Source organism: Simochromis diagramma, unplaced genomic scaffold (assembly GCF_900408965.1).
Source record: "Simochromis diagramma unplaced genomic scaffold, fSimDia1.1 OVJJ01000590.1, whole genome shotgun sequence".
NCBI lineage: Eukaryota > Metazoa > Chordata > Actinopteri > Cichliformes > Cichlidae > Simochromis > Simochromis diagramma.
Window position 1 is genome coordinate 2062731 of NW_024387057.1, and position 26830 is coordinate 2089560.

The 26830-nt window shown below is 37.9% G+C and overlaps 2 protein-coding genes across 2 annotated transcripts in view; both read left to right on the forward strand.

The window, feature by feature from the left end:
- Nucleotides 1-21945, forward strand: part of LOC120741979 (basement membrane-specific heparan sulfate proteoglycan core protein-like) — a 58554-nt gene extending 36609 nt beyond the window's left edge. Inside the window, exons 9-19 of the mRNA XM_040045117.1 lie at nucleotides 17947-18176; nucleotides 19488-19751; nucleotides 19914-20033; nucleotides 20170-20185; nucleotides 20265-20356; nucleotides 20757-20807; nucleotides 20915-20962; nucleotides 21059-21118; nucleotides 21456-21518; nucleotides 21737-21799; nucleotides 21911-21945. Coding sequence (XP_039901051.1) covers nucleotides 17947-18176; nucleotides 19488-19751; nucleotides 19914-20033; nucleotides 20170-20185; nucleotides 20265-20356; nucleotides 20757-20807; nucleotides 20915-20962; nucleotides 21059-21118; nucleotides 21456-21518; nucleotides 21737-21799; nucleotides 21911-21918 — 1015 coding nt within the window. The 3' untranslated portion in view covers nucleotides 21919-21945. The remainder of the gene's footprint in view (nucleotides 1-17946; nucleotides 18177-19487; nucleotides 19752-19913; nucleotides 20034-20169; nucleotides 20186-20264; nucleotides 20357-20756; nucleotides 20808-20914; nucleotides 20963-21058; nucleotides 21119-21455; nucleotides 21519-21736; nucleotides 21800-21910) is intronic.
- Nucleotides 1-26830, forward strand: part of LOC120741980 (Fc receptor-like protein 5) — a 127176-nt gene that overhangs the window by 67896 nt on the left and 32450 nt on the right. The window lies entirely within an intron of this gene.

Here is a 26830-nt window from a genome sequence, read left to right on the forward strand (position 1 = left end):
ATTCTGATTCTGATTTCTGAAAGATGAAGGATTTTCTTTTTGTGGTGAGTAGCGTCAGTTGGCCGACAGAATGAAGTGCCCACTTGATGAGCACTGTTAAAATTTCGCAGGTTTATTTACAGATTAGTTGAACAGAGGAAAATCTTATTCTGCTTTACGTTTTGTTTTATCTGGTGTTTTCCAGGTAATACAACTTGTTTTGAGTAAAGTTTGGCTGCATAGTCCTGCATTTGGCTCCTCTCTCTGGCTGCCCCACCAGCACATGACACACATGGGCTGTATCCCAATTCAGGGTCTGCAGCCTTAAAGGCAGCATTTTAAGGCCGATTACGTCGCAGCGACGCGACGAAGGCTGTCCCAATTCGAAGGCTGCTCGAAATGTGGCCCTCAAATGCGTCCTTCATTTCCCTGAATTTTAAGGATGTGGCGGTGTAGACTTCGTGGCCCAACATATCCCAGAATGCATAGCGCGGCGGTGGGTGTGGATAATTTTGCCGAAAAAAAAAACGGCGGATGAGGGGCGGCTGAAGAGTAAACTTTAAGTAAGTACTGAATATTATGTCACTTATTTATGTGCAAATGTTTAATAACGAAGAACATTAAAACATTACTGTTGACCACATGTCGGCAAAGTTACGTGACATTAGAGACGTTTGTACTAACTTGGTTTTAAAGCCTTTACTTTAAAATATACGCCGTTCAATAGCTGAGCTTAATTAGAGAATGATCAAAGCTCATGTAGAGACAAACAAACAAATGAACAAAAGATTTTCTCCTTCATTTCTGTCAAACAATGCTGAAAAGTTTCCAGCTGTTAGTATCATGGTTGCCATGCAACCTGGGCAGCGCGATGGAGGCTAGACCGTCCCATTTCACAAGCCTCGCACTTCCAGCCTTAGCGGTCTTTGAGTACGCGGCCCTTGTGGACCGTTAAGGCTGCGTACTTTAAGGCTGCAGACCCTGAATTGGGATACAGCCATGGCTTCATTTGGCTGTGCAACAACCACTGTTGCCAGTAGGTGTCACTCATGAGTAGCGATGGTCCGTTTGAACCAGTGACTGTAGAAAAGTTTTCTACAGTCACTGGTTTGAGCCTGAAGCTCCGGACACGTACGAAACAACAACAGCTTCAGAAGCACTGTGTCGAGGTCTGGCCAGAGTCACATGATCAGTGACGTCTGAAGCTTCACTCACTATATCACTGCTTCAGTACCTGATTCAATGTTTTATAAGGAAGTGAATCATTTGTGGGATTTGTACTGTGTTTTGGTGTGAGAAATAGTGAACCAGTATGTGACATAATTAGAGAGCCATCCAGGAATAGAGGAGGTTCTGCATCTTCCTAAATAAAAAACAAACAGAATTGCTACAGTTTTGATGTAGAGGACTCAATTGCAGGACTCCAGGATTAGATACACACGAGAGTTTTATTTACAAGTCCACCAGGTGTACATACAGAAAGGTGCAGGGGAAGTGCTATGTACAACAGGGTGAGGGACGGGGCTCCAGGAAAATCCAGGGGGAAGGCACGCGCTCTCCAAACAATCCACACACACGATAGCAGGCTCTCACTCCAACACTCGCCACCCGGGAATCACACGGGGAAGAATCCAGGAAGTCTGTAGACAGGGAGACGTGGGTAAATACAAGGCACAACGAAACACTCGACATAAATTGTTGTGGCTTGACTTTCACTAACTCGTGGCAGACAACAATCCAGCAAAGAACAGCAGTCACCTCCTGGCTTAAATGCTGATCACCTTGATGAGGCTCAGGTGTTTCCTTTCTCCGAGGGCGTGAACCCACAATGAGTTCCACCCCGGTGACAGAAAGGAGGAGACAGAGAGTGGAAGTGTGAGAGAAAGATATAAACCTCAGATCAGCGTCCAGCTGATCCTCCTGGCTGTGACAATAATAACTTTATGTGTTACGTTTTCATTTTAGCTATTCATAAGTAATTCTACCCCAGGGCGAAAACAAGAATATTGTTGTGTATTGTTGTGTATTATGTGTTTTTATCTGTTGTGTTTACAAATGTCAAGAAGTAACAAGCAAAGGCAGAACACAACGCAGGTCACATGTTTAAACCAGTAAGAATTATCCATCAATATTGTTTATCAATCAAATAGACAAAACATTATTTTTTTACCCCCCAAAATACATGTTCAAAGCAGCACAACGGTAGTTGACATTACACAGAACTGTCATATGATATTAAACAGAAGCTGTTGGCTCAGCTCAGTAGAGTGAATCATAATGAAGCAGTTCATTTTAATTTGTAAATTAGAGTCGCTCTTCATTTTTTTGGCCACCAGATGTCACCAAAGACGACTGTGTTGAAAGCTTCGAGTAATGAACCGTTTTCAATACAAGCTTCAGCACTTCAGCTTTATTTGACCATCAGTACCCATGAATGTAATGAATGAAGACATTTTTGATATGGTGGTTCAAAAAGGTTCATGGCTTCAAAAAACCTCGTTTCTAGCGAAACCTAGCTTCGTGTATCGTTGGCTCAGAGTATTGTTGGCTCAGAGATATGATGGTGAAGAAGACGCAGGCTGTCCTTGGGGCGGTGACACAAACACACACTGAGGAAGTAACAAACTCCATCTATGATTGTTTCACTACCTCCTACTGACCATTCTTTGCGTTACACCAGTATAACAAGTCTATAATGAAAGAATAAAAGAAAGATTCTGGACAGTTTTAACTGACCAAAAATATTTTACTGTTAAAACTGACACAAAGTGTGTGTCTTCATAAATAGATAAAAAACATAAAACAAAAACATCACCACATTAATGCAACATTGCACACAAGCTTGTTTCTACATTTGCATTCAGTTGTGAGACTACAGACATTAAAAACATGTTTACCTCCTCCAATAAAAACACCTTCATTTTATACTCGTGGCCACCTTTTAATGTCACAGAGGGGTTGATCATTTCTCTTGATGAATCAAACTGCAGTGAAGAGGCACAAACAAACTCTGCACAGTGATGTTGGTGCCCACACAGTACAATCATAACCATTCTGTCAGGATTCAGTGATACTCTGCCAAAATAATACTTCCTCCTCCTTCACTTAATAGACCCATCACACTTTGATTTGTATCTGAACTTGTCCTTTAAGCACATTTACAGCTACATTTATAACACACAGTAATTTATTTAGATTCTGCAACACACCATGATGTAAACAATAAACTCTGAAGTCAAAGTCTTTGACCTTTATCATCACATCTCTGGGAAAAATGTAATGCCCAGCCAGATTAATTCATTAAATAAATAATAAATGACTAAACTGGCCCTCTGCTGTCTGCCAGCTCTCAACACAATTCAGTGATTATTTATATATATCTTTTCGAAAAAGAAACTGATCAGATTTGTGAAGCTAAACTTTAAAATTTGTGTGTAAGCCTAATAATGACTATTTATTTCGGTTTGAATCTACAATGGACTCACACATTTGTGAACCCTCAAATGTTGCAAACAAATTACTGTATACGTTTCTGAAAGATTGTGGATCATAATCACAGACATTTGTCACACTTGAGGCCCTGTCATGTGGTGTAGGTGATGCAGGGAGTGCAAACAGAAGGGAGACACCCGGCAGGTCTGCTAACCAGGCTAAGGAGACACTCGTACCTGCCACCCAGCATCCTTCTTACTAATGTAAGATCAATCCCCAACAACATTTATGAACTGAATCCAGTTAATGTGACCCACCCCCGTGTACACCTATGTTGAGTGGTAATCATTGGTCATGATTGCACAAGTGTCTTTTATTACCTGGTGTCGCAGATTTACTGGTGATTTTTAAACAGATGTGTCATTAATTTCGTCAGGCTACAGCGTGACAATTCGACCAGATTAACTCACGCAACTGGATTCATTCTTAGAGGTTTGGATCTACGACTGAATCAATACATCAGACATGACCTCTGCAAATGTCAGTATTTTATTAACTGCACTATGTACTGTAAGGGCCCGATTGTTTTTTATTAAGTCTAAATGAATTTAAACAGATAGTTTAAAAATATTTTTTTTTTACCAGATAATCTTGATATAGCTTAAAGAAGCATAACCACATTAATGCAGCAAATCTAAGTTAACGAGTTACAGCGGATCACCCCGTGCGTGGGGCTGCACAGCATCAATGCGTTAGCATGGTTAACTCGTGACGCGTTGACACCGTCCAGCCCCACAGCACTACATTAAATACAACTGAATTTGGAGTTTGGGCTGGCACTGTGTTTATTGGACTTACTTGGACTTCTTTCTGAGCTTACAGCTTATAGCCAGCAGAGGGCGCAGTTTAGTCATTTATTCAGCTTCTACTCTGCTCAGCAGCTTGTTACTGTGCACACTGAACAGAGTTTGATAGACTCTCAAAGAGTTTTTATCAAAGCCTTCAAACATTAGCTGTCGAGTTAGTTTGATTGTTGCTTTTACTTGTTTTTGACCACTACTTGCTCGTGTCGTAGTCCTGCGTCTTTCAATCAGGGTTTTGAGCTTTTAAATTCTTGTTTATTATAAGTTCCTTGTTTGGTTCTTAGTTTGTTTAAATTTGGTTAATCAGTTAGTGCACTGAGCTCTTTGTTCATGTTATGCTTCTGGATGGGTTACATTTTGTCTCCTTTGAGTTATTAGTTCCCTCCCTCCATCTTCCTGTGCCACTTTCTCCCATGTTCAGTGTTCAAGTTCCTGTTTTATTTTGTAGTTATGGCTTGAGTCTAATTTGACTTCCTGTCTGTCTTTTGTTTAACTTTGTCCTTTTGTTTTTACTCCTGATGTTCTCTATTAAATCAAGACTATTTTCCCACTCTGTTACATATGTTGTTGTTTGAGTTCATGTTTTCCAGATTGTCTTAATGCAGCAACCAGTCAGTCATTTGGAGAGCAGGTGGTTGTGTCTCGGGGGTAGTCAACTGGTCTCCACACTCAGTCTAGAGTCTTGTAATGAAAGCGTATACTCTTTTTAAATTTTTTTTATGTCTTGCATGGTCTTCTTGGTTCCAGTCTTCATCTTGCAGGCAGCTCCTTAAATAGCTTGTTTACTTGAGATATTGGGTTGTTCTGTCTCCTCTTGGGGTCTCTTAAAGAGCGACCCTGTACATAAAGAATGTGCAACGTAGTGGAGAAGTTCAGTAGAGAGTCTACAGTCAATGAGAGATTATCGCTCTGGTTTTAGGACCTAAATAAGTTTCTACCTGCCCTGACTAATAGTGAAATAATTTCCGGTACATGTGGAATATGTAATATAGTAGATGCATACTGTCTCATTCAGAGAACCAAGATTACAACGTAACTGTACATTCTGCTTTTCTGTGCCTTCCTCATGTTTTGTTTCCTGCTCTTTGGGTTTGTGTATTTTGGGCTTGTGTTTGTCTCTGAGTCCAGGATTGACAGATGACCTGTGATTTCTCTTTGGCATGATCACTTTTTGTCTGCCTGCCTTACAAGCTGTTTGTCAAATGCAAATGGACTTCTTCTGATAAAGCTGGAACAATATTAGTATTATTAAATAATCGTGACCCATGTCTGTGTATTTGCACAAATCTCTTAAAAGCATATCCAACTGGAGAGTTTTGTTGATTTCTGATGTATGTACAAGTTTTAAAACACTGAAACAAAATTCCAACTAATTGAGAGTTGCAAAGAAATACAAGATCACACAGCAAACCTCACAATAATGAATGACATATTTGTTCTTTTGAACAACCTGCAGTAACCACATGTGTGTAAAACACTGTTGTTGGTTACTGTCGGTCTCTCACAGGCAGTTTTTTTTAATCTAATGATAGACTGGGCCACTAAGAGAAGAGGAAACGCAGCCTGTGGTTTCAGCCTGAAGTTTCCTTTGTTGCAAATGTCTTGTTTTATGTTATCAGCTCACAGCAGAGAGTTAAAAAGGAATCCAGACAAACGCAAAGTGTAAATGTTCACTTTAATTTCTGTCTGCATTTTTATACAATGTGTCATTGTGGTGATGACACACTAAAGAATAAAGATGTATGTGGGCACCAAGAGAAGCTGTGAACTATTTGTTTCTCACCCTGAAAAGCTGCTTCCTCTGAGAGTCTGTGCATGTTCATGCTGTAAAAGTTAATATATGTGAGAATTAAAAAAAATACTCTGCCTCACGCTCTACCCACTAAATCTTATACTTATATGTTTTTCTTCTAACTGCAACTTTAAAACAGGCTAATTTTAAAGTATGTGTTAAGCAGAGTATATCAAATAACAGACTATTAGGAAGACTGACACTGTCTGCCAAAACTGTGAATTTAAGTCATTGGTATCTTAGTCTTTGAAGCTGATGTTGGACCTCAGTGAGAAACTGAGCTACACTGTGTACTCATATGGGCTTGTCAATGAGGAAGTGTCCTCACCCTAAAACCTTCAGTACTTTATTGTCGTTAAATATGATGCTGCATTTAGTAACACTTGAAACTACAGTGACTGAGACCATTAATGTAACCAGAATATATTTACTGGTGTCAAAAATCAGCTGAACATCAGAGTTGTTTTTCTCATACACTTCAATACAATCAGACTTTAACCAGAGGAGTCACCACCTGCTGACCAATAAAACCAATGTAGATTTAAATAAAACCATCATTATTAATCCATTAGAACTTTAAGGACTGTTAACACACTGTAAAACTTCTGTGTGTTTGTATCGAGTTTGTATTATTTTTTACATGAAATTGAATGAAGTTCATATTAACTGTGTGTAATGAGGACCTTGGGTTTAGTTTCACAGGAAGTCTCACTTCTCAGTAAAGACTTATGATTGGTGGAAAATACTGTGTGAATATAACTGTTTTTCATACAGTTACTTTATAACCTTACTTCTCCAATTAAGAGACTATCTCTCCACAATGTTACATATTCCATCTGCACAGAGTAACTCACTCCGTGAGAAGATGGTGCAGTCCAATACCTTAAGCACATTACATGCACAACAGATTAGGGTCCTGCCAGATGAGAGCAGAGGGGCTATCTGTCTGCAAGATACAAGAGTGGCACCCTGTTGCCGAGATCCACCCAGCACCCACTCTCAAAGGAGGGACAGCCCCCCCCCCAACAAACACAAAAAAATAAAATAAACACATTATTAATCCCAGAGAAAAATTGAGAATACTGTGTGGCTTTTTTTGGATCAATTAAATTTTTTAAAACTTTTTAATTGATCCTGCTGTAATGTCTACATGTGTGTAGAGGACTGTTGGTGGCTACCGTCTGCTCTGCCACAGGCTTATTTTTGTCTGCTGATAGTTCAGGTCACAGAGAAAAGAGGAAATGCAGCCTGTGGTTTCTTTCTGAGGTCTTCTGTTTAGCAGATGACTTGTTTTATGTTATCAGCTAACAGCAGATAGTTAACAAGGAACTAAAATACATGTGACAGTGATAATTATTACTGTTATTGTAGTACAGACATATAAAAATGTGCCTTGCATACAAAAGTCAAACTGTAGTTCCCACTATGGTATCTAAATATACATGCCGCTGTGTGAAAACAGGTAAAAGTGGAGCCATGGTGGTGATCACATACTAAAGAGAAACAATGTTTGTGTGCATCAAGAGAAACTGTGAAAGGTGGTTTCTCATGCTGAAAAGCAGCTGCCTTTATGAGTCTCTGTATGTAAATGTTGTAGCTGTTCATCCACCCATCCATTCTCTTACAATTATCCTTGTCAGAGCTGTGTGGCTTCTTTCTCTGTAGATGTGTGAATTATATAAAATTAGCCATATTTCTATCTTGTTGATGTGATTTTCTTTTTATTGAAACTCCAAACAGGCCAGTTTCTCTTCCCATATTAATAACTTATAAGACATAACTCTAAAGTATAATCAGTGGTTTGTAATCTGTCATGAATTGCAGAGTTTAGGACACCTATAGACACATGGAGACAGGCAGAGTAAACCAAAGGCAAACTGTTATTACAACTGGAGAAAAGTCCTTAAAGCAAAGTCCAACAGAAAAATCCACAGTATCCAGAACTCACAGAGGAGGTTAACAGACACTGAGACAAGGACTGATGGGACAACATGACATATACACAAGGATAATCAGGGGAACCAGGCACAGTTGGATAACAAGATGCAGGATGAAAATAATCAGAAAACTAGAGAGGAGAGGAAGTAAAACTAAACACAAGACAGTAGAGACAAGTAACTATCGAAATAAAACATGAAGTGAGAATGCTCGTAACCAAGTGCCTAAAAATACAGGCTCTTTGATAGGTTGTCTATTGTGTGTAGATGCAACACTGGTTCATCCCTTTATTCACAGATCAGTGTTAAATGGCTTAAAACGTTGTGGGCAGTCCTGTGAAAATGGTCAGATACAAGGAACAGAATCAGAACACTTTATTAATCCTTGAGGAAATTATGTGGTTACAGCTGTTCAACAACAGTAAGAACAATAACTGACTAAACGAAAGTAAATAATACAATTTATGACAAAGTTAAAAAAATATAAGAAATTCGGTTTGTATTCATTTCATTGCAGCAAACTTTGGTTTTGATGTTTCCAGAAAATATTTGACAGAATGAAGCAGGAAGGCTGTGTTTGCACAAGTGAAGTTTAAGGAAAAAGCACCAAACTGAGAACAAACTGGTTATCACCATCATTTTGTAGCTGATGAAGTTTTGGATCTGAATGAGAAACTGACCCACACCGTGTGCTCATGTGGAAGAGACTTGTTAGTCAGCAGCTGTCCCCACCCTGAAACATACAGAACATCCTTGTCATTAAACATGATGCTGCATTCAGTAAGACCTGAAACCACAGTGACTGACACCATTAATGTGTCCACAGAGTGTTTACTGCGGTTTTACATCAGCTGAACATCAGGGTTGTTTTCTCATAGCTTCAATACAATCAGACTTCAACCAGAGGAGCCACCAGCAGCCATTGTTTGGTTGAATTGAGTTTGTATTATTGTTTGGTATGAAGTTGAACGGTTCACTTCACAATAAAGACAAATGATTGGTGGAAAACCTTGTGTGAAAATTTCTCTGTGGTATAACTGAAATGATGACATAGCTGCAGGCTCATCTGCACCATATCTGCACTTAAAAATAACAATGATCTCAGTTTTTCCATCAGCCTTATAAAATGCAGAAATAAAATGAGGAAGGACAGTTAAATATGTGCAGCCCACCAGATGACATCATGCTTTAGCCCTGATAGCTGACAGCAAAGAGAGATTATAAGGAAATAAAACTGACAGAATACAGAGCAACAAGGCAGAAAGCTGGAATGAAAGCTTCTTTTTACTGTAAATAACACTTGATAGTGTATGATATTTGATAAAAAAAACACATTAAATTTGGTCGTTAATACAATATTTTATAGCAGTACTTTGCACATTTCCTTTGTATGGAATCAGTTATTGTGGTAAAATGTGTATAAATAAAGAAAAACACTTTCGGAATATTTATTATGATAGTGTTATATACACTGTTTACCAGTAAGTCATGATATCGGGCTTCTGTTTTAGAGCTTCTACAACAAATTTGCTAATTAATTTATTTCTGTTTTCAATAAATAATTAAATATTTTAGTAAAATTGTAAACAAGGGCCATCTGTTATTAATCTTTACACTTAATTCAGTCACTGCAGTATTTGATGCTTGATGTGGTATTCTACACTATATTGAATACTTTGGACAGAGAGCCAGAAGAATACGCTATACAGCTGAGATAAGTATGACAATACCATAATTGATTTATGTGATTATGTGATTAAATTTGTGTATTTGCTGAGATAATCCATCCCACCTCACAGGTGTGGCATGTCAAGGTCTTGATTAGACAGCATGAATATTGCACAGGTGTGCCTTAGACTGTCCACAATAAAAGGCCACTCTGAAATATGCGGTTTGATCACAACAATGACATTGTTGTGATCAACACAAGGATATCAGATCGTGCATTTGATAGTAATGGGTCCTTTGTGTATGTAAAAAATGTTTCAGATCTTTAAGTTCAGCTCATGAAAAATGGGAGCAAAAACAAAAGTGTTGCGTTCATATTTTTGTTCAGTGTAAGTTATACAACAAGGGATTCCAATTTTCACAATTTGCAATTCAGAATTAGCGTTGCACCTTCAGATTTGGGAGAAGCCAAAGAGTAAAACACACTACACGCCTTTATCTCATCATTTACCAGATAATTTTGGTCTTTTTTTTAGTTTAGGAAATTATAAAAATCACATATACGGTCCATATGAGTGACATACCAAGTAAAGCTGAAACCTGACCAGAACTTTGTTTTGTTGGGATTTGGTTTATTGGTTTGTTTGTTTATTTTGCACTTTGAAATGTAACATGGCGCTGCTGAGACAGCATGAGCTAACTTAGCACACCACACAAGCCTGCCCCGCCTGTAGCAGCTGTGTGTGTGTTTTCCAAGCTTAAAGCTCTTTTTTGTAACAGTTATACATAGGGATGGTATGGCACCGGTTCTGACATAAACGGTAGTAACCAGACCAAAAAGCAGCGCACATTTCGGTGCTTTATTTCGGTGCTTTTTTTCCCCCTGAGATGTCACACACTTTGGATTCTAGCCAATCATTTTACCTTTCCGAGTAGGCGGGCCCAGGTACGTACGCTCTTTTAGAGCAGAGCTACAGATTAAAAATGCCCAAGGCGAAGCGGTCAAAGTCTGTCTGTACTTCACAGCAAAAGATGCAAACTCAGCAGCCTGCAACAAGTGCTTTAAGCTGATACTGTGATACTGTGCAAAGGAGGTAACACCTCGAATCTGATGAAACACCTGGCGACGCATAGCATTTTGTTAAAGCTGAGAAATGCACCGTATTTGATAGCTTGCTCCAAGACCTCACACTGTGCACATCTACTGCGGGAGTGGTGCCTGTTATCGGACCAATTGGACCAATTTTGTGTTCTTGATTCTTTAAGCACCGGTTCGAGCACCGTTTAAGCACCGGCACCGTTTCAAAAGTACCGGTTTGGTACTGGTATCGGATAAAACCTAAACGATACCCATCCCTAGTTATACAACACACTGCCTACACATTTGAGTTTACAGAGACTAGAGTGCTTCTGCAGTGATTGTCGTATTAATCCTGTTAGCTCTGCTGTGTTTGTGTGGAGTTTTCCACCACAGAGATACAGCCTTCGTTTTTTTTTTTGATTAAAGGATGTTAGCTATCGCTCAACGTTTGTCTGCGGGCTTTATTAAATGGAAAACTTCCACAACAGTGTAATTATTATCTCTGCGTAACTGAATATGCTTGGTGACAGTGTTATATTTAATTAATTCGTTCACAAATAACATTAGATATGGCTGCATGGATTTTGTTTATATTCCGTATGATTCCGACTGGAATGTGAAATGTGAGACGCTCAGATTGTGATGCATTTGTGGTGTTTTTAGAACAAATGATGTGAATAAATAGAGGTAAAGAAACTCGGAAAGAGAGGAAAACACACTACCTGTCATCCATCTCATCATTTACTTGTTTTTTCAGGACCAGCTATATTCTGCTCTCTACAGACCTTTTACTAGCAGCATGTTTCATATGTCAATATTTTTGTAAATAGCAGACACACACATGCAAGTTCTGTTGCATTGAGTTTTCTAGACACATGTTGTTATCACAGTGTTTCATCTTTATTGGCCATCTCTTTGTTTTTTGCATGGTTTTAAATATTGAGTGAGATTATCAAGCTGTCTTCAGATGAGTGTTCGTGTTTTTCTTTGATATGCCATCAAATCATAAACTTTACTTTGAATACAAATGTTCTCGTTTTACTTTAGTTTGTGAGTCACACACGTCTTTAGAAGAACTACACAGTGAGTCACTTCCTGTGTTTGGGGTCACAACCAAACTTAAAAGTAGAATTTCAGCACATTGTGAGAACATTCAAAGATCTGTGCTGAGCTTAAAGAAACACTGTGACTGTAGTACTGCCTGATGATATTTGAGCTAAAAGTGTGGAGGATGAAGTTCAACAACATAAGGATTACAACAGATTCATAACGATGGAGAAGATCTGTGGTCAAATAAGAATAAAAAAGGAGGTCTGGAGGTACAGAGCAACTTTTACAACCACGAGTCAGAACTGTGCTCCAATCTGGTCAATCTATGTCACCATGAATAATAATGGTGTCATAGATCAAAACACTTGCTGAAACGATGACTCTCAGTCTGCAGAAGAAGAAAAGTCCAGCAGGATCCACAGGACACGACAACAAAGACAAAACTATGACCTGCAAAGTGTGTCAGTAACTAAGCAACAGAGCACCTTTGTATATCACAGAGAAAGGTAGGAACACAAAACAGGAAAGAAGCTTAAATGTTTGCAGTGGACAGGAAATGTGAACACGTCACACGACTGCTGTGGCCAAAGCTACAGGAGCTGTTTGAGGTTGGTGTAAAAGGAAGAAAGCACAGAGAGGTGATAGAAGGAGGAGCTGAATATAAACTCTGGTCTTATCTACATTAAGTGCAGCTTCTCTTTATCAATGCAAAGTCGAACACTTTGAGATTAGATGCAGATCAGCGTGCAGGGCTGGACGTGAGGATGGGGCACTCTTTGTTCTGTTTGCTGGGGTTATTCTGTGAGTACAATACACACCTTTACTGTTTGAATGGCAGTGATGAAGGAAAATGTTTGCGGTTTGCTGCATTTTTAGATAAATAGTTGTATATGTTTACAAAATGTACGATTATATTATATTTGCATTTCAAGTTATAAAAATGTACTCAACATGTCTGTGGGGTTTTTTTTACAGTAAAAAATACTACTAGGATTTTAAGGTCTTTGTGTGATTTCAGATCAGTAATAGTACTATTAATAGTAATAGTAGTACTAATGCAGTGAAATATCAGTGAAAAAAAAACAACTAAATTCAGTTGAGCTGAAAAGAATGATACCAAACAAGGCAAGGGGAAAAAAAATAAAATGAAACAATCTGTGAACTACAGACGTAAATTCAAAAGGAGTCAAAAATGGAAGGTTGTATTTCAGACCTCAGTGGGTTAATCCAACAAATCATGAAAAATTAGGTTAAAATTTTTGTTCATGACAGTGCAGATTTCTGACATTTTGTGTAATTTAAGCTGTAACAAAGTGATTGTTTTCTAATAAAAAAGTGTGAAACTTAAGTTAGACTTGTGTTTGTAAATGTACCGCCCCATGTTGTGTAGCTTTCTGGATTTTATACTTATTGGGCTCCATATTTATTTATTATACAGGCTGTACAGCACATAAAATCAAAACTCACATGTTTTATGTAACTAAAGTGTGTAATTAACTGGGCTGCAGAAAATAAGTTAATAAGTTATAGACTATATTTATATGAAAAACGTGCATACTTACTGCATTTGAATTATTTTAACCATTTGTAACCACCTGCATATGTGTTTGGGGGGAAAAAGGCTTTGATTTTGCCCCCCCATTTGATTTCTTTGCCACCCTCATGCCACCCTAAGAAAATTTCTCTAGCTCCGCCCCTGTTTGTCACATGAGGTAGGACTCCAGTAGAGAACGTAATTTTACTCTTTCTGCACCGCTGGGTGAATGAGACGTTGACAGATCTTTTTTTTTTCTTTCTATCGGTTTTGTTTTTCTTTACTTGAAGAGATCAAATTATTGGTGGGGACATGTCCCTTCCGTCCATGCCAAATCTATGCCCTTGGCTTCAATACAGCAGACTAGTGACTGTTTAAACTGTTTAGAGATGCTGCTGCTGGCAAACATTACTTTTACTGTCCACACTTTAAAAACATTGTTTGAGTTTTAAAGGTTTTTAAGATTTCTTCATGTTTCCAGCCTGTTTGACAGCAAATAGAAACACATAAATTTGGTGATGAGCAATAACTGCCATCTGAAGATTTACCTTTAAAAAGCCTCAGTTTATATATTTATTGTGATTTTGTCAGTTGTATAATGTCTGATGATGTTTCATTCATTATTTTAGTGCTCAGTACAGTCAGACATGGAAACACTGATGGTGAGAAACTGTTTTTTCTTCCATTTATATCATACGTGTTGATCTTAACTAGTATTTAACATCTCCCGTGTTGCTCTAAATGACGTCGTCTGTGTTATATTTTGTATCATAAACCAAACATTTCATTGAGATTATTGGTTAAAATGCTAATATAGCCATGTTAAGTGTGTGAGCACTCAAACACACACCCACGATACAAACTGTATATTTACTGAACAGCTGTGGCTTCATACATGTGGATTTTCTTTTCATGTTTATCTGATCTGAAAATATCAACATTGTGTGTAGTGTAGATTATCTCACTGAGTTATGTTGTTGGATTGTATGCTGGATTATATAGCTTTTTTTATTACCTCTTGGAGCTGTAAAAATGATAATTATCAAAAGCTCCACACAGATGACAAATTAAAGGAAAAACCAACATGAACATGGTAACCAAATGCTGCTCTGAGCTCAGCATAGAGTTTGTTTCCTTCATCCCTCATTTGGTGTTTGGATTAGAAGCTGTCTAACACGTCACTCCAAAGTCTCTGTAGATGTTCAGTGTGTTGAATTGTGTGGCTGCAAAAGATGATTCACATTATTTAAGTTTGCATCAAACATTCAGAGCAACAATTTTATTCTTTTGATCTTTTTCTAAATTACAGAACTTGGAGTGAAGGCCACTCTGACAGCAGACAGATTAACCATACCAGCAGGGGGCAGTGTGACACTGACCTGCCAAGTGAACAACTATGCTGACATTGAATATGACTGGTACAGAGAACCCCATTTAAACTCTAATCAGAAGACCGCAGTAGCTGGTGAATCAAAGAGAGAACTGGTGATCTCTAAAGGCGGCATCTACAACTGCAGAGGACATAAAGGGACAAATTTACTCACAGTAGAAAGTGATCCAGTCATCATTCAGGAAACTGGTGAGTTTAAAAATGTCATAAGAAATCAAACAACATGGATTCCCCAAAGTTTGGAGATCAGAGAGGGATAATATTATAACAAAAACTTATGTTACAAAGTGATTTATGGCCCCAACCTGCCAAGTTATATATGATAATATAAACTGTTATAAAGTTAATAAATAATAAACAATAATGGGGTTAAAATATTTGATAATACTGTTTTTTATTTTTTAATGTTAATATGTTAATAAGTCATTCATAAACGTGTTTTGTGATTTGACCCCTGATGCTCCAGTTGTCACGGTTCAGCATTTTGAGTCTCGTGTGTTTTGGTATTTTATAATATGTTTTATGTTCTGAGTCCTTCGCTGTTTTGATTATTGCAGTTATTATTATTATTACCCCAGGCTCAGTTATGGCTGTTACGGTTTTAGTTCTTAGGTTTTGTTTTATGTGTTCATGTTGTGTTTACTCTGTGCCTTTCTGTCCCACGATTTAGGTCTCTATGTTCTGTCTCACAGTCTCTGTTAAGTTTACATGTCTAGAGTTCAGTCGGTGTGTTTCCTGTTTTACTTTGAAGGTCTGCGTCTCATGTCAATGTTTCTAGTTTTGTTTCCCTTGTCTCGTCCTGCCTAATAGACCCTGTGCAAGAGAAAATGCTAACTTCCTGGTTTGAGACCGGATGTGGGGTTGTACATTTCCGGTAGCTTTACTGGGTGGTCAATCGAAGATATACTCCAAAATCATGTCCAAAACTCAAAAACGGAAAGATTTGTGATTTTCAGTTTTTGCAGAGCAGAAGGTGGGAACACTCACCACTGTGTGTCATAAAAAAATCTAAGGATCAACTTTGACGTTTAAGCGTTTAGATCGATCAGTTGTTTACATCACTCAACACAAGCAGAACTGCATCACTGCAGCAGAAGACACATCGTCCACATTCAGAAGCACATCTCTGTATAGTGACTGGTCTTATGATTTAAACAGGCAAATGTTCAGCATTCAAACTACAGGTGAAGAATAGTCAAACAAGATGTTTCCCGTTATGTCGATATCAGCTAGTCAAGTACACACCTACACAGCATGTTAACAAACGGTGAAAAAAAGCCACACAAAAAATGAATGATTGCTGGTAACGGTTTCTATACATTAGTATTTACGAAGAGTATGTTGTGACTTACCTTCAAAATTACAGCGGTCCCTCCCTGGTGACGCGGTTCACCTTTCAACTCGCTGTTTAGCAGATTTTTTTAGTGCAAGTTTGCATGCTTATTTTTTTTTTTTTTACATCACATTGTGTCCTGATCGCTGCAGACGATCTCCGTGCCCTCACTCCGGTACAGTACAGAATCGCTGCATCGATCGCCAGCAGTGTGACTCTGAAGTGCAGTCACACTGCTTTTTCCCCAACAAACACAACAATGTCGATGAAACGTTTACCACCATCAAAAAATAAAATTTGCTACTTGATTTCACCTATCGCTGGTTATTTTTAGAACATAACACCCGCGATAAACGAGGGACCGCTGTTTACAAATACTGAGAAATATAGAATTTAAATCCTTTCTCTGTTCTGCTCTGAGGTACAGGGGAAAAATATCGACAGGTCTATGAACAGCATCTACATATACGTTCCGTAAATGCCCAAGACATCTCGAGAAATGTAAACCGCCCCTTGATTCATCAATTTGGTTGACTTGTTTTGGAAAAAGCGGCAGTAAACAAGGAGCGAATATAACACCAGAAACGAAGCGCCCTACAGGAGTTTCGCCACCAGAAGTAGCATATGCTAATGTGCACATAGTCTATTACTCCCAGCTAGGGCTTCCACGATTAGTCGACTAGTCACGATTACGTTGACTATCAAAATTGTCGACGACTAATTTAATAGTCGACGCGTCATTTGAAGCTTTGTAAGATCACAAAAGACGCAGGAATAAGTAGTAGGATTTAAGAGTGTAATAACAGACTGAAACAGAAGATGGCAACACTGCATGTACAAGGATGCCAGCTGCCGTTAAACCCCGAAGAAGAAGAAGCAGCGTCCCAGAATTCATAGCGTGGCCCTGCTCACTTTCCAACAATGGTGGCAGCTAGTTAGTTTTAATATTACTCTTATTATTCTTTCTGGGTCACAAAATAAACATTTAACATATTTTCAGGTGAGAATGTAGCTGTGTAAACCTCAAATATCTGCTCAGTTTATCAAGACACCGCATATTTTCAAAAGCGCTCCGACATTTTTGGAGACGTCTGTTACCCACTAGCTCGATAGCTAGCCGGGTTCAAGGCTCACTAGAGCCGTGAGAACACCGGACTCCCGGCAAATCGTTTTCAAACCCACCGCAGTCTTTGGCTACTCAGGTTAAACATGATGTATAAGTCACTTAGATAACTTAAAAATGTTATTGTTTGGCTTTTTTAGTATTTTATTTGTTCCTGAGTAAATCGGCTGAGTTTATTAAACTCCACCGAAACAATCTGCACATTTAATTAAAATGTAATAAACTATCATCTTGTCTTTATTTTTAGTTATCACATACCTTAAACACTTAAAGCTGTAAGCTAATGATTGTTATATAAGAGCAGATGCATGCTGGTGCAATAAGCTGTACATTTTACGTCCAATGGATGCATGATCTGATTAGTCGACTGATCGCAAAAATAATCGGTGACTAGTCGACTATCAAAACAATCGTTTCTGGCAGCCCTAGTCCCAGCTGTGCTCTCCTTCTGTGTCTCATTCCCTTCATTATCCCTCAGTGTATTTAAGCCCTGTGTTTCTCTTTTTCAGTGTTTGATCTCCCTCATCCATGTCTGTGTGTTCTGCCTACAAGCCTGTCAAGTTTATTTTTGTTTTCCAGTTTAGTTTTTTTTTTTTTTTTTTTTTTTTTTTGTGTCCAGCAATAAAGCTGCTATTTTGAGTTTAAGCTTAGCTTCTGTGTTGAGTCTGCATTTTGCACACAGACCGTGACACCAGTTGCTGGAAACAGTGATGTTTGCGTTTGTTAGTTCGTAACAGGATCACAGTGACTGTGCAGCACAGCTGGTCTCAGATATTCTCTGGTGAGACAATCACTCTCAGATGTGAGATTCAGGGAGGTGAAGGAAAGGTGTGGAAATATGAATGGACAGCACCCAACACAAACAGCCCTCCAACATCCAGTGAATACAGGATCAGCAGAGTTTCAGTGTCCCACAGTGGATACTACAGATGTCGGGGTAGCAGTGACTATCTCTTAACAGGATGGAGTGATGCCTTCAGACTGACAGTTTCATGTGAGTTGGTCTATGAATCAAACTGAAGTTTTCTGTTTTGTGTTTTAAACTCAACATCAAGAAACAATTCAGACCCTCCAAGAAACTCACTGTGCAAACAGACACACAGTTGAGTGCACTGTGACTCTACAATGATTCATTTAAAGGGGAATGTAAAGAGATGAAGGTTTTAAGGAAAAAAATAACAAATCAGGTGCGTCTGTTGTGTAGTTTTGAGCTAAGACAGATCGCCTGTGTCACATTATAAACTTGTGTTTTGTGCCAGTCAGAGTCAGAGTCACACTGAGAGCAGAAAGCACAATCACAGCAGTGACACCAGCAGTTCTTCAGCCTGTTTGTCTTTCAGTGAGGTCACATTAAAACCACCAGGACACAGTTTATGAAATTTGGGGGATCAAAGCCGAAGAAAGAAGCCATTTCATTTCACTGTGTGTAGCTGGTCTGGCCTCACACTGTTGCTGCAAACTGTGTTGTGTCAACAAGGAGATGAGTCAGCTGTTGCTTTGCCTGCTGAGTTTATTCTCCAACACTGTTTAAATGAAAATAAATTCAGTTCAGCAGCTTCATGTGATTGGGCTTCTACACGCACAGCTTTAAAAGAAGCAGTGTCTTTGAGTACATCAAGCAAGATTTGAACCATTTTATCACTTTTACTGTGCTTAACCTCTGTAACAGGATCATTAGCATAATCTCATCTCTCCCCAGCAGGGCCTCCTTCAAAACTACAGGAAGTGACACGTGTGGGAAGGTCACAAAGAAAATGAAAGCTTTCAAATATAAAATAAACAAATACACAAAATAACTAGATACATATGTATGACTTGGGTATAAAAATAATGACAAAACCAAATAACAGACAATGGATTCTCTATGAAATATAAATAAATGTCTTCTAATGCACGTCTTACATGTGGATGCAGGTCATAGAAGCTGAACCAAAGAGCAGAAAATGGCCTCAGTTCATTACAGACACATTACCACAGTAATCTTTCTCATTACAAAGTTTTCCTCTCAGGAAGCACTCAGGCGGACGGAAAACAGATATTTTATGTTGAGTCTAATGTATCACATTCTCCAGTCTTCAGTGTTTGGTTCATCCTTCAATGTTGTGTCTAAACAATGCCACAGTTTGATACCTCAGACAAACAGGCTCTAAGTGGCTAAATACAATAATATGAGTAGAGCAAATCCATTTACCCAGAGTCACTGACTGAAAATCTTCAGATCTGTTTAGGTATGATTTTTTGTTTTTATGCATTTTAATGAATCATCTGCATATTTATATAATTTTCTTCCTTTTTTTTATAACAGCAGATAAACCCAGGGCCACACTGACAGCAGGAACAACAATCATACCAGTAGGGGGCAGTGTGACCCTGAACTGCTCTGTGAACCCATCATCATCATCTGGATGGAAATATTACTGGTACAGAGATAATACCACAGTGGATGTTGTCTCCCCATCAAATGGACAAATCAGTGTCTCACAGGAAGGACTCTACAGGTGCAGAGGAGGAAGAGGAAACCCAGTTTACTACACAGAGGACAGCCAAGAAGTTCAGATTAACAAAACTGGTGAGTTTGGATTCAGTTCATTGTGGGAAGTCAAGTAATTTAAACACAGCAGGAGTTGACTCAAAGTGGTTTCAAGTCAAGAAAAATCGATGAACTGGATTTATTATAAAATTATCTTATAAAATATCAAAAATAATTAAACTTTATTATTTGTTGTTACAGTAACTGTGTCAGGAGCTGACATCTCTTCATCTCCTGTGTGGTTGATGGTTGGACTGGTTTGTGGAGTCTCTCTCATTATTATTCTCCTGCTCTTGTTGTATCGCTGCAGACAGTCCAAGTGTAAGAGCCTCTTCTTTTCGCTCTGTATTAGAGAGTTTATTTACTACACACACTTTAATTATTCACACATATACATGTATTCTGATCGAACAATTCACATCACAAACATGTGTAATAACATTTGTCTCTTTCACAGATTCCTGCTTCACCAGGTTGGTAAAATACTTTTTATTATTATTTTAAACAAACATCAGTTACTTTTGAGTTTATTGTGTTTATTTCCTGTTTCAGGTCGATCCAGTCTGAGAGTCACAGTCCGGGCTCCTCCACAAATCATGGAGTCAACCAGAATGAAACTCATGAATACAACTCTCTTCATCCTGGTCAGCACTTAAACCGATCTTTATTATCATTATTAATATTGACTTTTCATTCAGTCTCCATTAACAGGAACATTTCTTAGGTTCAGTTTGTGCTCAGCAGTTTTTCAAAGAACATTTATCAAAATCCAGCTGGACAAACATCCAAATAACCAACTGACTACATGCACAAAAGATCAGAAACAAACAGGATTTTACAACCTGATTGTATCTTTAACTCGACTGAAAGAATCCACAAATGTTGTTGTTTCATATCAGAACAACACAAACAGTAACACCATGATGGGTTCATGCTCTGAAAATATCTGACAGTCCTGGATTTGACTTAAACACAACTAATGAAATTGTTTCTTTGACTGATGACATTAAAATGAAACTCTGACTCTGGTTTCTTTTCATGAAGGTGATGCTAACCTCTATGAATCCATCACACAAGAGGAAGACACTGGAACTGGTACAGTTCATATTTAGAAAAGCTCAGAGCAGCTAGAGATGCAAGAAACTTTTGATTTAAGGAGACTAACTGCATTTGATGTGTTTATAAACATTTTTATATTTCAGCAGACGTCACATACTCTCTTATCACACTTCAAAACTTTGGAAAGAAGAGTGAGTACACAAAACACAGTGTAGAAAAAAGCCTGGGAAGTTTTTAAAGTGTTTAAAATGTTTTAATTATTTTAATTTATCTGACCATCTTAACAGGGAAGCATCATAAAGCAGAGCAGAGTGCTGTTTACTCTGAGGTGAAGACGGGAGCTGCAGGTACAGTCACAACAGTCTCATTCAGTGTTTGTACTTGAATGTGTCATCACATCATTATATTGCAGGTAATTATAGGTCAACATGGAGTTTAGTTATTCACTGAGCAAGCTTAGCTACTACATACGACCACTACACATCAGCAGAGTGAATCTTATACACATCGAGGGCCGTTCAGAGTTTAGTGTAAGTTTGTCTGCTTCATATACAGAATGATGTTGTTATTGTACAGTATGGTATTGTCCATCTATATGTCCCCAAACTAAACAGTTTCTCTCATGTTTTTACTCTGTAATGTTCTTGTCATCATATCTGTGCTGAGCTCTGACGTCTCTTTTAGAGGACAGTCTGATGTATGCTGAGGTCAAACAGCCCAAAAAAGAAAAAGCCAAGAAAAACAAAGGTGAGCAAAGTCTGCCATCATCTCCACTGAATATTGTTCAACATGTTTATCTGCTCTTAAAATGTAAAGCTGTTTATTTTATAGTTTATATTTATGTATTCACAAGTATTCATTACTTGGATTATAAAATCTATCTTACTCTTTACATTAGTGGAGACATCCAGTTTCCTCCTGGTTAATGATATTATTGTTCTCAATGATCTTCTCTTCATTCACAGGAACATCAAGTCCTGCAGCTGATGCAGCAGTTTATTCTGAAGTCACATCAGGAAGCTCTCTCAGTAATTCTGCTGCCATGCAGGCTGATTTATTCTTCACATTATTAAATGTCTTCAGCTCATAATATCTTTACATGTTGGAAATCACTTTGTCTTTTTGTGCTTGTCTTACAGGTCAGTGAGGAGAGCTGTAGCAGCAAAGCCAAGAAGAAGCTTTTTATGAAGCCACTCTTGCTCCTCTGCTGCCCAAATATCAGACATGCTCAGCTTTATGTACAGTTACAATATTACATCATAACATCATATCATTCAGTATAAACCAAATGGAGGTGTATTCATATTCAATATTCATGCTCTTTATCTTCGGTTACTTTTATAAAAAAAATTGTAATAAACCTTGACTGTATCTAACATGTTCCAACAGCAGTGAGAAATATGTGATGTTTAGTATCTGACAGCACAATTTACAGTCAGTGTTTGCAATGTAAATACTGATATGGGCACCAACAAATACTTTAACTGTATTTGTTTACATTATATAAATAAGAATTATATCATAGGCAGTGAATACATTTGAATGTATTTCATGTATATTTTTGTGTTTCTGATCATTTTTTGCATCTTTTAGTTAGAAGGTAGAAATAAAATCTTTTTACATTTAAACATTTTATGTTTATGTTTGATTTTTGTTTCCTGTATGAAATTATCCACAAACTAATCAGATCATCTCTCTATGTGCTGATAGTTAAATGAAAAGATAACTTGTACATGTGCTAAATCTCATATGACAGATTGCATGGAGACAGAACATCACAGAGAATTAAAGCTCTGCATCAATCATGGTCAGCATGACTCAGAGAAGTAGCAGTATTATAATTCATTAATACGACACAAACCTCAGAGCTAAAAATCCAAACGGTTCTGTCGAAACCAAGACAGAAACAAAACGTCTCTTTGACCCTGCAGAGTCTGATTGTTTAGTCACAGTAAGGAGGAGGCACAGGTCAGTCAGGTGTAAACTTAACCAGCTGGGTTGAGCCTGGTTGGCATTTTTCTGCAAAATCAGCATGACGGTGATAAACAGTGCTGATCATATCCTGTAATACAGGGTGACCATAATTTGATTTCCAAAAAAGAGGACACTTGTGCCAGTCATGAAGAACCTTTATAATACTGTTTACATGAAGAAAACATATTTAAACAATAACATCTCTGTGCAGTTAATGAATGGTGAAATAAAAAATGTCATATAGGCTTTTATAAGTCAACAAGTGCAAAAAAGAGGACAGTTGGTCACCGTACTCTAATAGCTCAGCTGTGCTGTAGATGGGTTTCTATGGGTGTCCTATAAAGTGGGAGAGCAACTACAGCTACACTGGTGACTTTTTATTTTGTCCTGTTACCATTTGTAACTAATTTGTTGACTTTATGTCATTTTAGTTTCTAATAAAATGTCATGCAGTCCTGTGTTCCCTGATTTAATTAAATGGTAAATGTTAAAGTAAGTGGATACAGGGGAGCTGGAGAAATCTGTGAATTAAGATACAGAAGCAGAAAGTTTAGAGGTTTTATTGCAGGGTTAATAAATGGTGGTGTGAGAGAAATTCTGCACAGACTCTGAGTCTTAAAGACAAACAGTATTTGGAGTCTGCTGTTACCATCACAGCTGTGTAGGTGGCAGTAATACAACTTTATACTGGTTCTCAGCTACTAATGAAAAAGAAGTGAGCTTCTTACAGCTCTTCATAACTTACTGTTATTACTGTATTTTTATTTTATCTGATCAGCAGTAATTCAGTTCATTAAAGTGTTTGAAATGTTATTAGTGTTATTGCTCATTATTATTACTGTGATTAGTGTAATGGCAAACAGGGGATCAAACAGAGGGTATAAAAAAGGAAGTAGCAGCAGGTGCTCTTCTTCTTCTCTCCTTTGTTCTGATGTGAGGCTGTGGACTGTGGTGTTTTTGAAATGCTGTAAAGTTTTGGAGTGTGAACAGAGTGTGCTGAGGAGATCGTGTCACCATATAAGTGAGCATACTGACCTTTAGCAGAGATTCAAGGTATAGACTGAATGTTTTTAAGTTATCTTTCTTTAAGCCTTTAAATTAAATTTTAAATTTAAACCAGTTAAAATATTATCCCACAGGATTAAGGCCTCAGTGCTCCTGTGTTTTTGATTATTATATTAGTGTATTTTTGTTTATTTGATCAGCAATAATTCAGTTTATTATGTGTTTGAAATAAATTGAATGACTGAATCACAGCTGAAAGTGTTTTTTGTTGTTGTTGTTTTATGCATTTACTCTGAGTGTGTGATTATTGTGCTGCTGTTACAGTCTTTCTGTTTTACTTCTCAGCACTGCCATCATGTGTCTGAATACACAGCGTACAGTCAAACTCAACAACCTCAGTTAAAGATTTGCTAACATTTAAAGCTGTTGAGCACCAGTGCAGGTTATTTTTGACCTGTGTTTGTGTTTTTGAATAAATCTCTTGAAGTTTTTGCAAATGGAAAATGTTGTATATTTCTGACGGATGTAAAACTTTTAAAACACTGAAAGAAAATTCAAATAAATTCAGATCTGCAAAGAAATGCATTGATTATGTCTTATTCAAGAATCAATATCAAACAGTATCACAAGATCAAACTGCAAAGAATAACGTCTTTCTTCTTCTGAGCAGCTTACATGTGTGTGAAAGACTGTTGGTGGTCACCATCTTTTCTGCCACAGGCTTATTTTTATCCACTGACAGGCCTCATGGTTTCTGGTTGGGTCACCATGAACAGAGGAAATGCAGCCTGTGGTTTCAGCCTCAAGTCTTCAGTGTAGCTGATGTTTAGTTTTATGTTATCAGCTCACAGCAAAGAGTTAACAAGGAGCACAGACAAAGAGCACAGTATGGATTTCACTTTGACCTCTGTGTGCATGACACATGTTTACATGATGTGCCTGTACTGGAATAACAGTACTGATCATCAAATATTCATTTATCTACATAAAATCATGTCTCGCTAAAGAAAGAGATTATTTTGTAAACGTCTTCATCATTTTTCAAATCAAACTATTATTTGCACCAAAGTTAATTTATTCAAAGCTAATAACTGAAAACAAAATGAAATTTCTTCATGTTTTTGTTCATTTTTTGCACTTTAAGAAAAGTTTTTTCTTTAACGTGTGAATATTTCTGTAACTGTTGGTGACCTCATAGCTGCAGGCTTATCTGCACCATCTCTGCACTTAAACATTACAGTGACTTCATTATTTCCATCAGCCTGCAGAACTAAAATGAGGAAGAACAATTGAAGCTAAATATGAGCTGCCTTCCAGATCACATGCTTTAGCTCTGACAGCACAGACAGATGATGAGGAGACTGTGAGACGTTAAACAGGCAGAATACAGAGCTCAGAGTTTTCAAAGTTTACTTTCTGGTTTGTTGTATTCACACTCCTTAAAACATGAGAGAATGTTTACTGATCTTCATTTTACTATAAATAACACCTCAGTGTGTAAATTGCCTTAACTGTTAATTTATTGTTAATAGTTAATATTTATTATTATTATCAGAAAAAGAAAACCATAAGAATCTAAAATCTAAAACAAGATGCTAAAACAGGGCCAACTTTCTCTAAATGTAATCACACAGAGCTCAGATAAGTAGAGAGTGAACAGGCAGGTGTGTTTCCACAGCAGGTGTGTGTTTGCACAACTGAAGGTTTGCAGGTTGAACACTGGAGAAGATCAGAGACAGAAGAAGACTGGATTAAGTGGATCAACTACAAGGGTGATTCTCTGCAGTCAGGCTAGCTTCTTCAGTGTGCTGTAGCTGTGTGGCAGTGAGTGGATGAACAGTCGGTCCTTTTATGTGCAGCTATTTGAGGATGAAGAACAAATGTGCCAACCTGAGCTGACTGGAGCAGGTGAGGAAGATGACTAACACATCCCACTGAGAAGGAAGAGCTGTGGAGCTGTGACAGACTGTGGAAACATCAATGAAGAAAGGCAGAAATCTAATAATTATTTTATTACAGTCCTGATATCAGACCTCTGTTTATTTGTTTATTTGAAGCTCAGATATTAACCCTCTAAAGACTGAATCATAAATAAAATGAAATTTTTTTATAAGCTGGTGTGTTTTTTTAACCTTCTGAGAAATAAATATTTTTCACATGAGGTGGAAAAAATCTTTTTAGCTGCATCTGGCATTTTTGTACAATTTGTTGCTCAGTTTATCTTCAAATAAAAACATAAAGTTTTTTTTAACACATTAAACTTTGAGTTTCCTTTAGAAATGTTCAAAAATCTTTTAGAAAACTGGTAAAAATATCTTTGAGAAATCGTTGAAGGCTCGTTGACTGATGTCAGCCATGTTGGATGTCTCAGCTGAGGGCTCTGCATGAATTGCTGATCCCCGCTGGTTAATCTGTGCACTGCATGTGTGTCTGTAGACATCAGGTTCTTTAACGTGAGCAGAAAAGGCCAGGCAACAAACTTTGTTAAAGAGGATAAAAAGAAACTTGATGAATGTTGGTCGAATATTCTTCTGTCAGAGGAGACAAAGATAAATTTGTTCACATTCAGTCAGACAGTTCAGTGAGTCTGTAGTTGTGATCCTGAAGCGTGGAGGCAGGACACGACAACAAAGATAAAACTATGACCTGCAAAGTGTGTCAGCAACTAAGCAACAGAGCACCTTTGTATATCATAGAGAAAGGTAGGAACACAAAACAGGAAAGAAGCTTAAATGTTTGCAGTGGACAGGAAATGTGAACACGTCACACGACTGCTGTGGTCAAAGCTACAGGAGCTGTTTGAGGTTGGTGTAAAAGGAAGGAAGCACAGAGAGGCGATAGAAGGAGGAGCTGAATAGAAACTCTGATCTTATCTACATTAAGTGCAGCTTCTCTTTGTTCTGCATTTATTATCAATGCAAAGTCGAACACTTTGAGATTAGATGCAGATCAGCGTGCAGGCCTGGACGTGAGGATGGGGCACTCTTTGCTCTGTTTGCTGGGGTTATTCTGTGAGTACAATACACACCTTTACTGTTTGAATGGCAGCGATGAAGGAAAATGTTTCTCACTGGTGACAA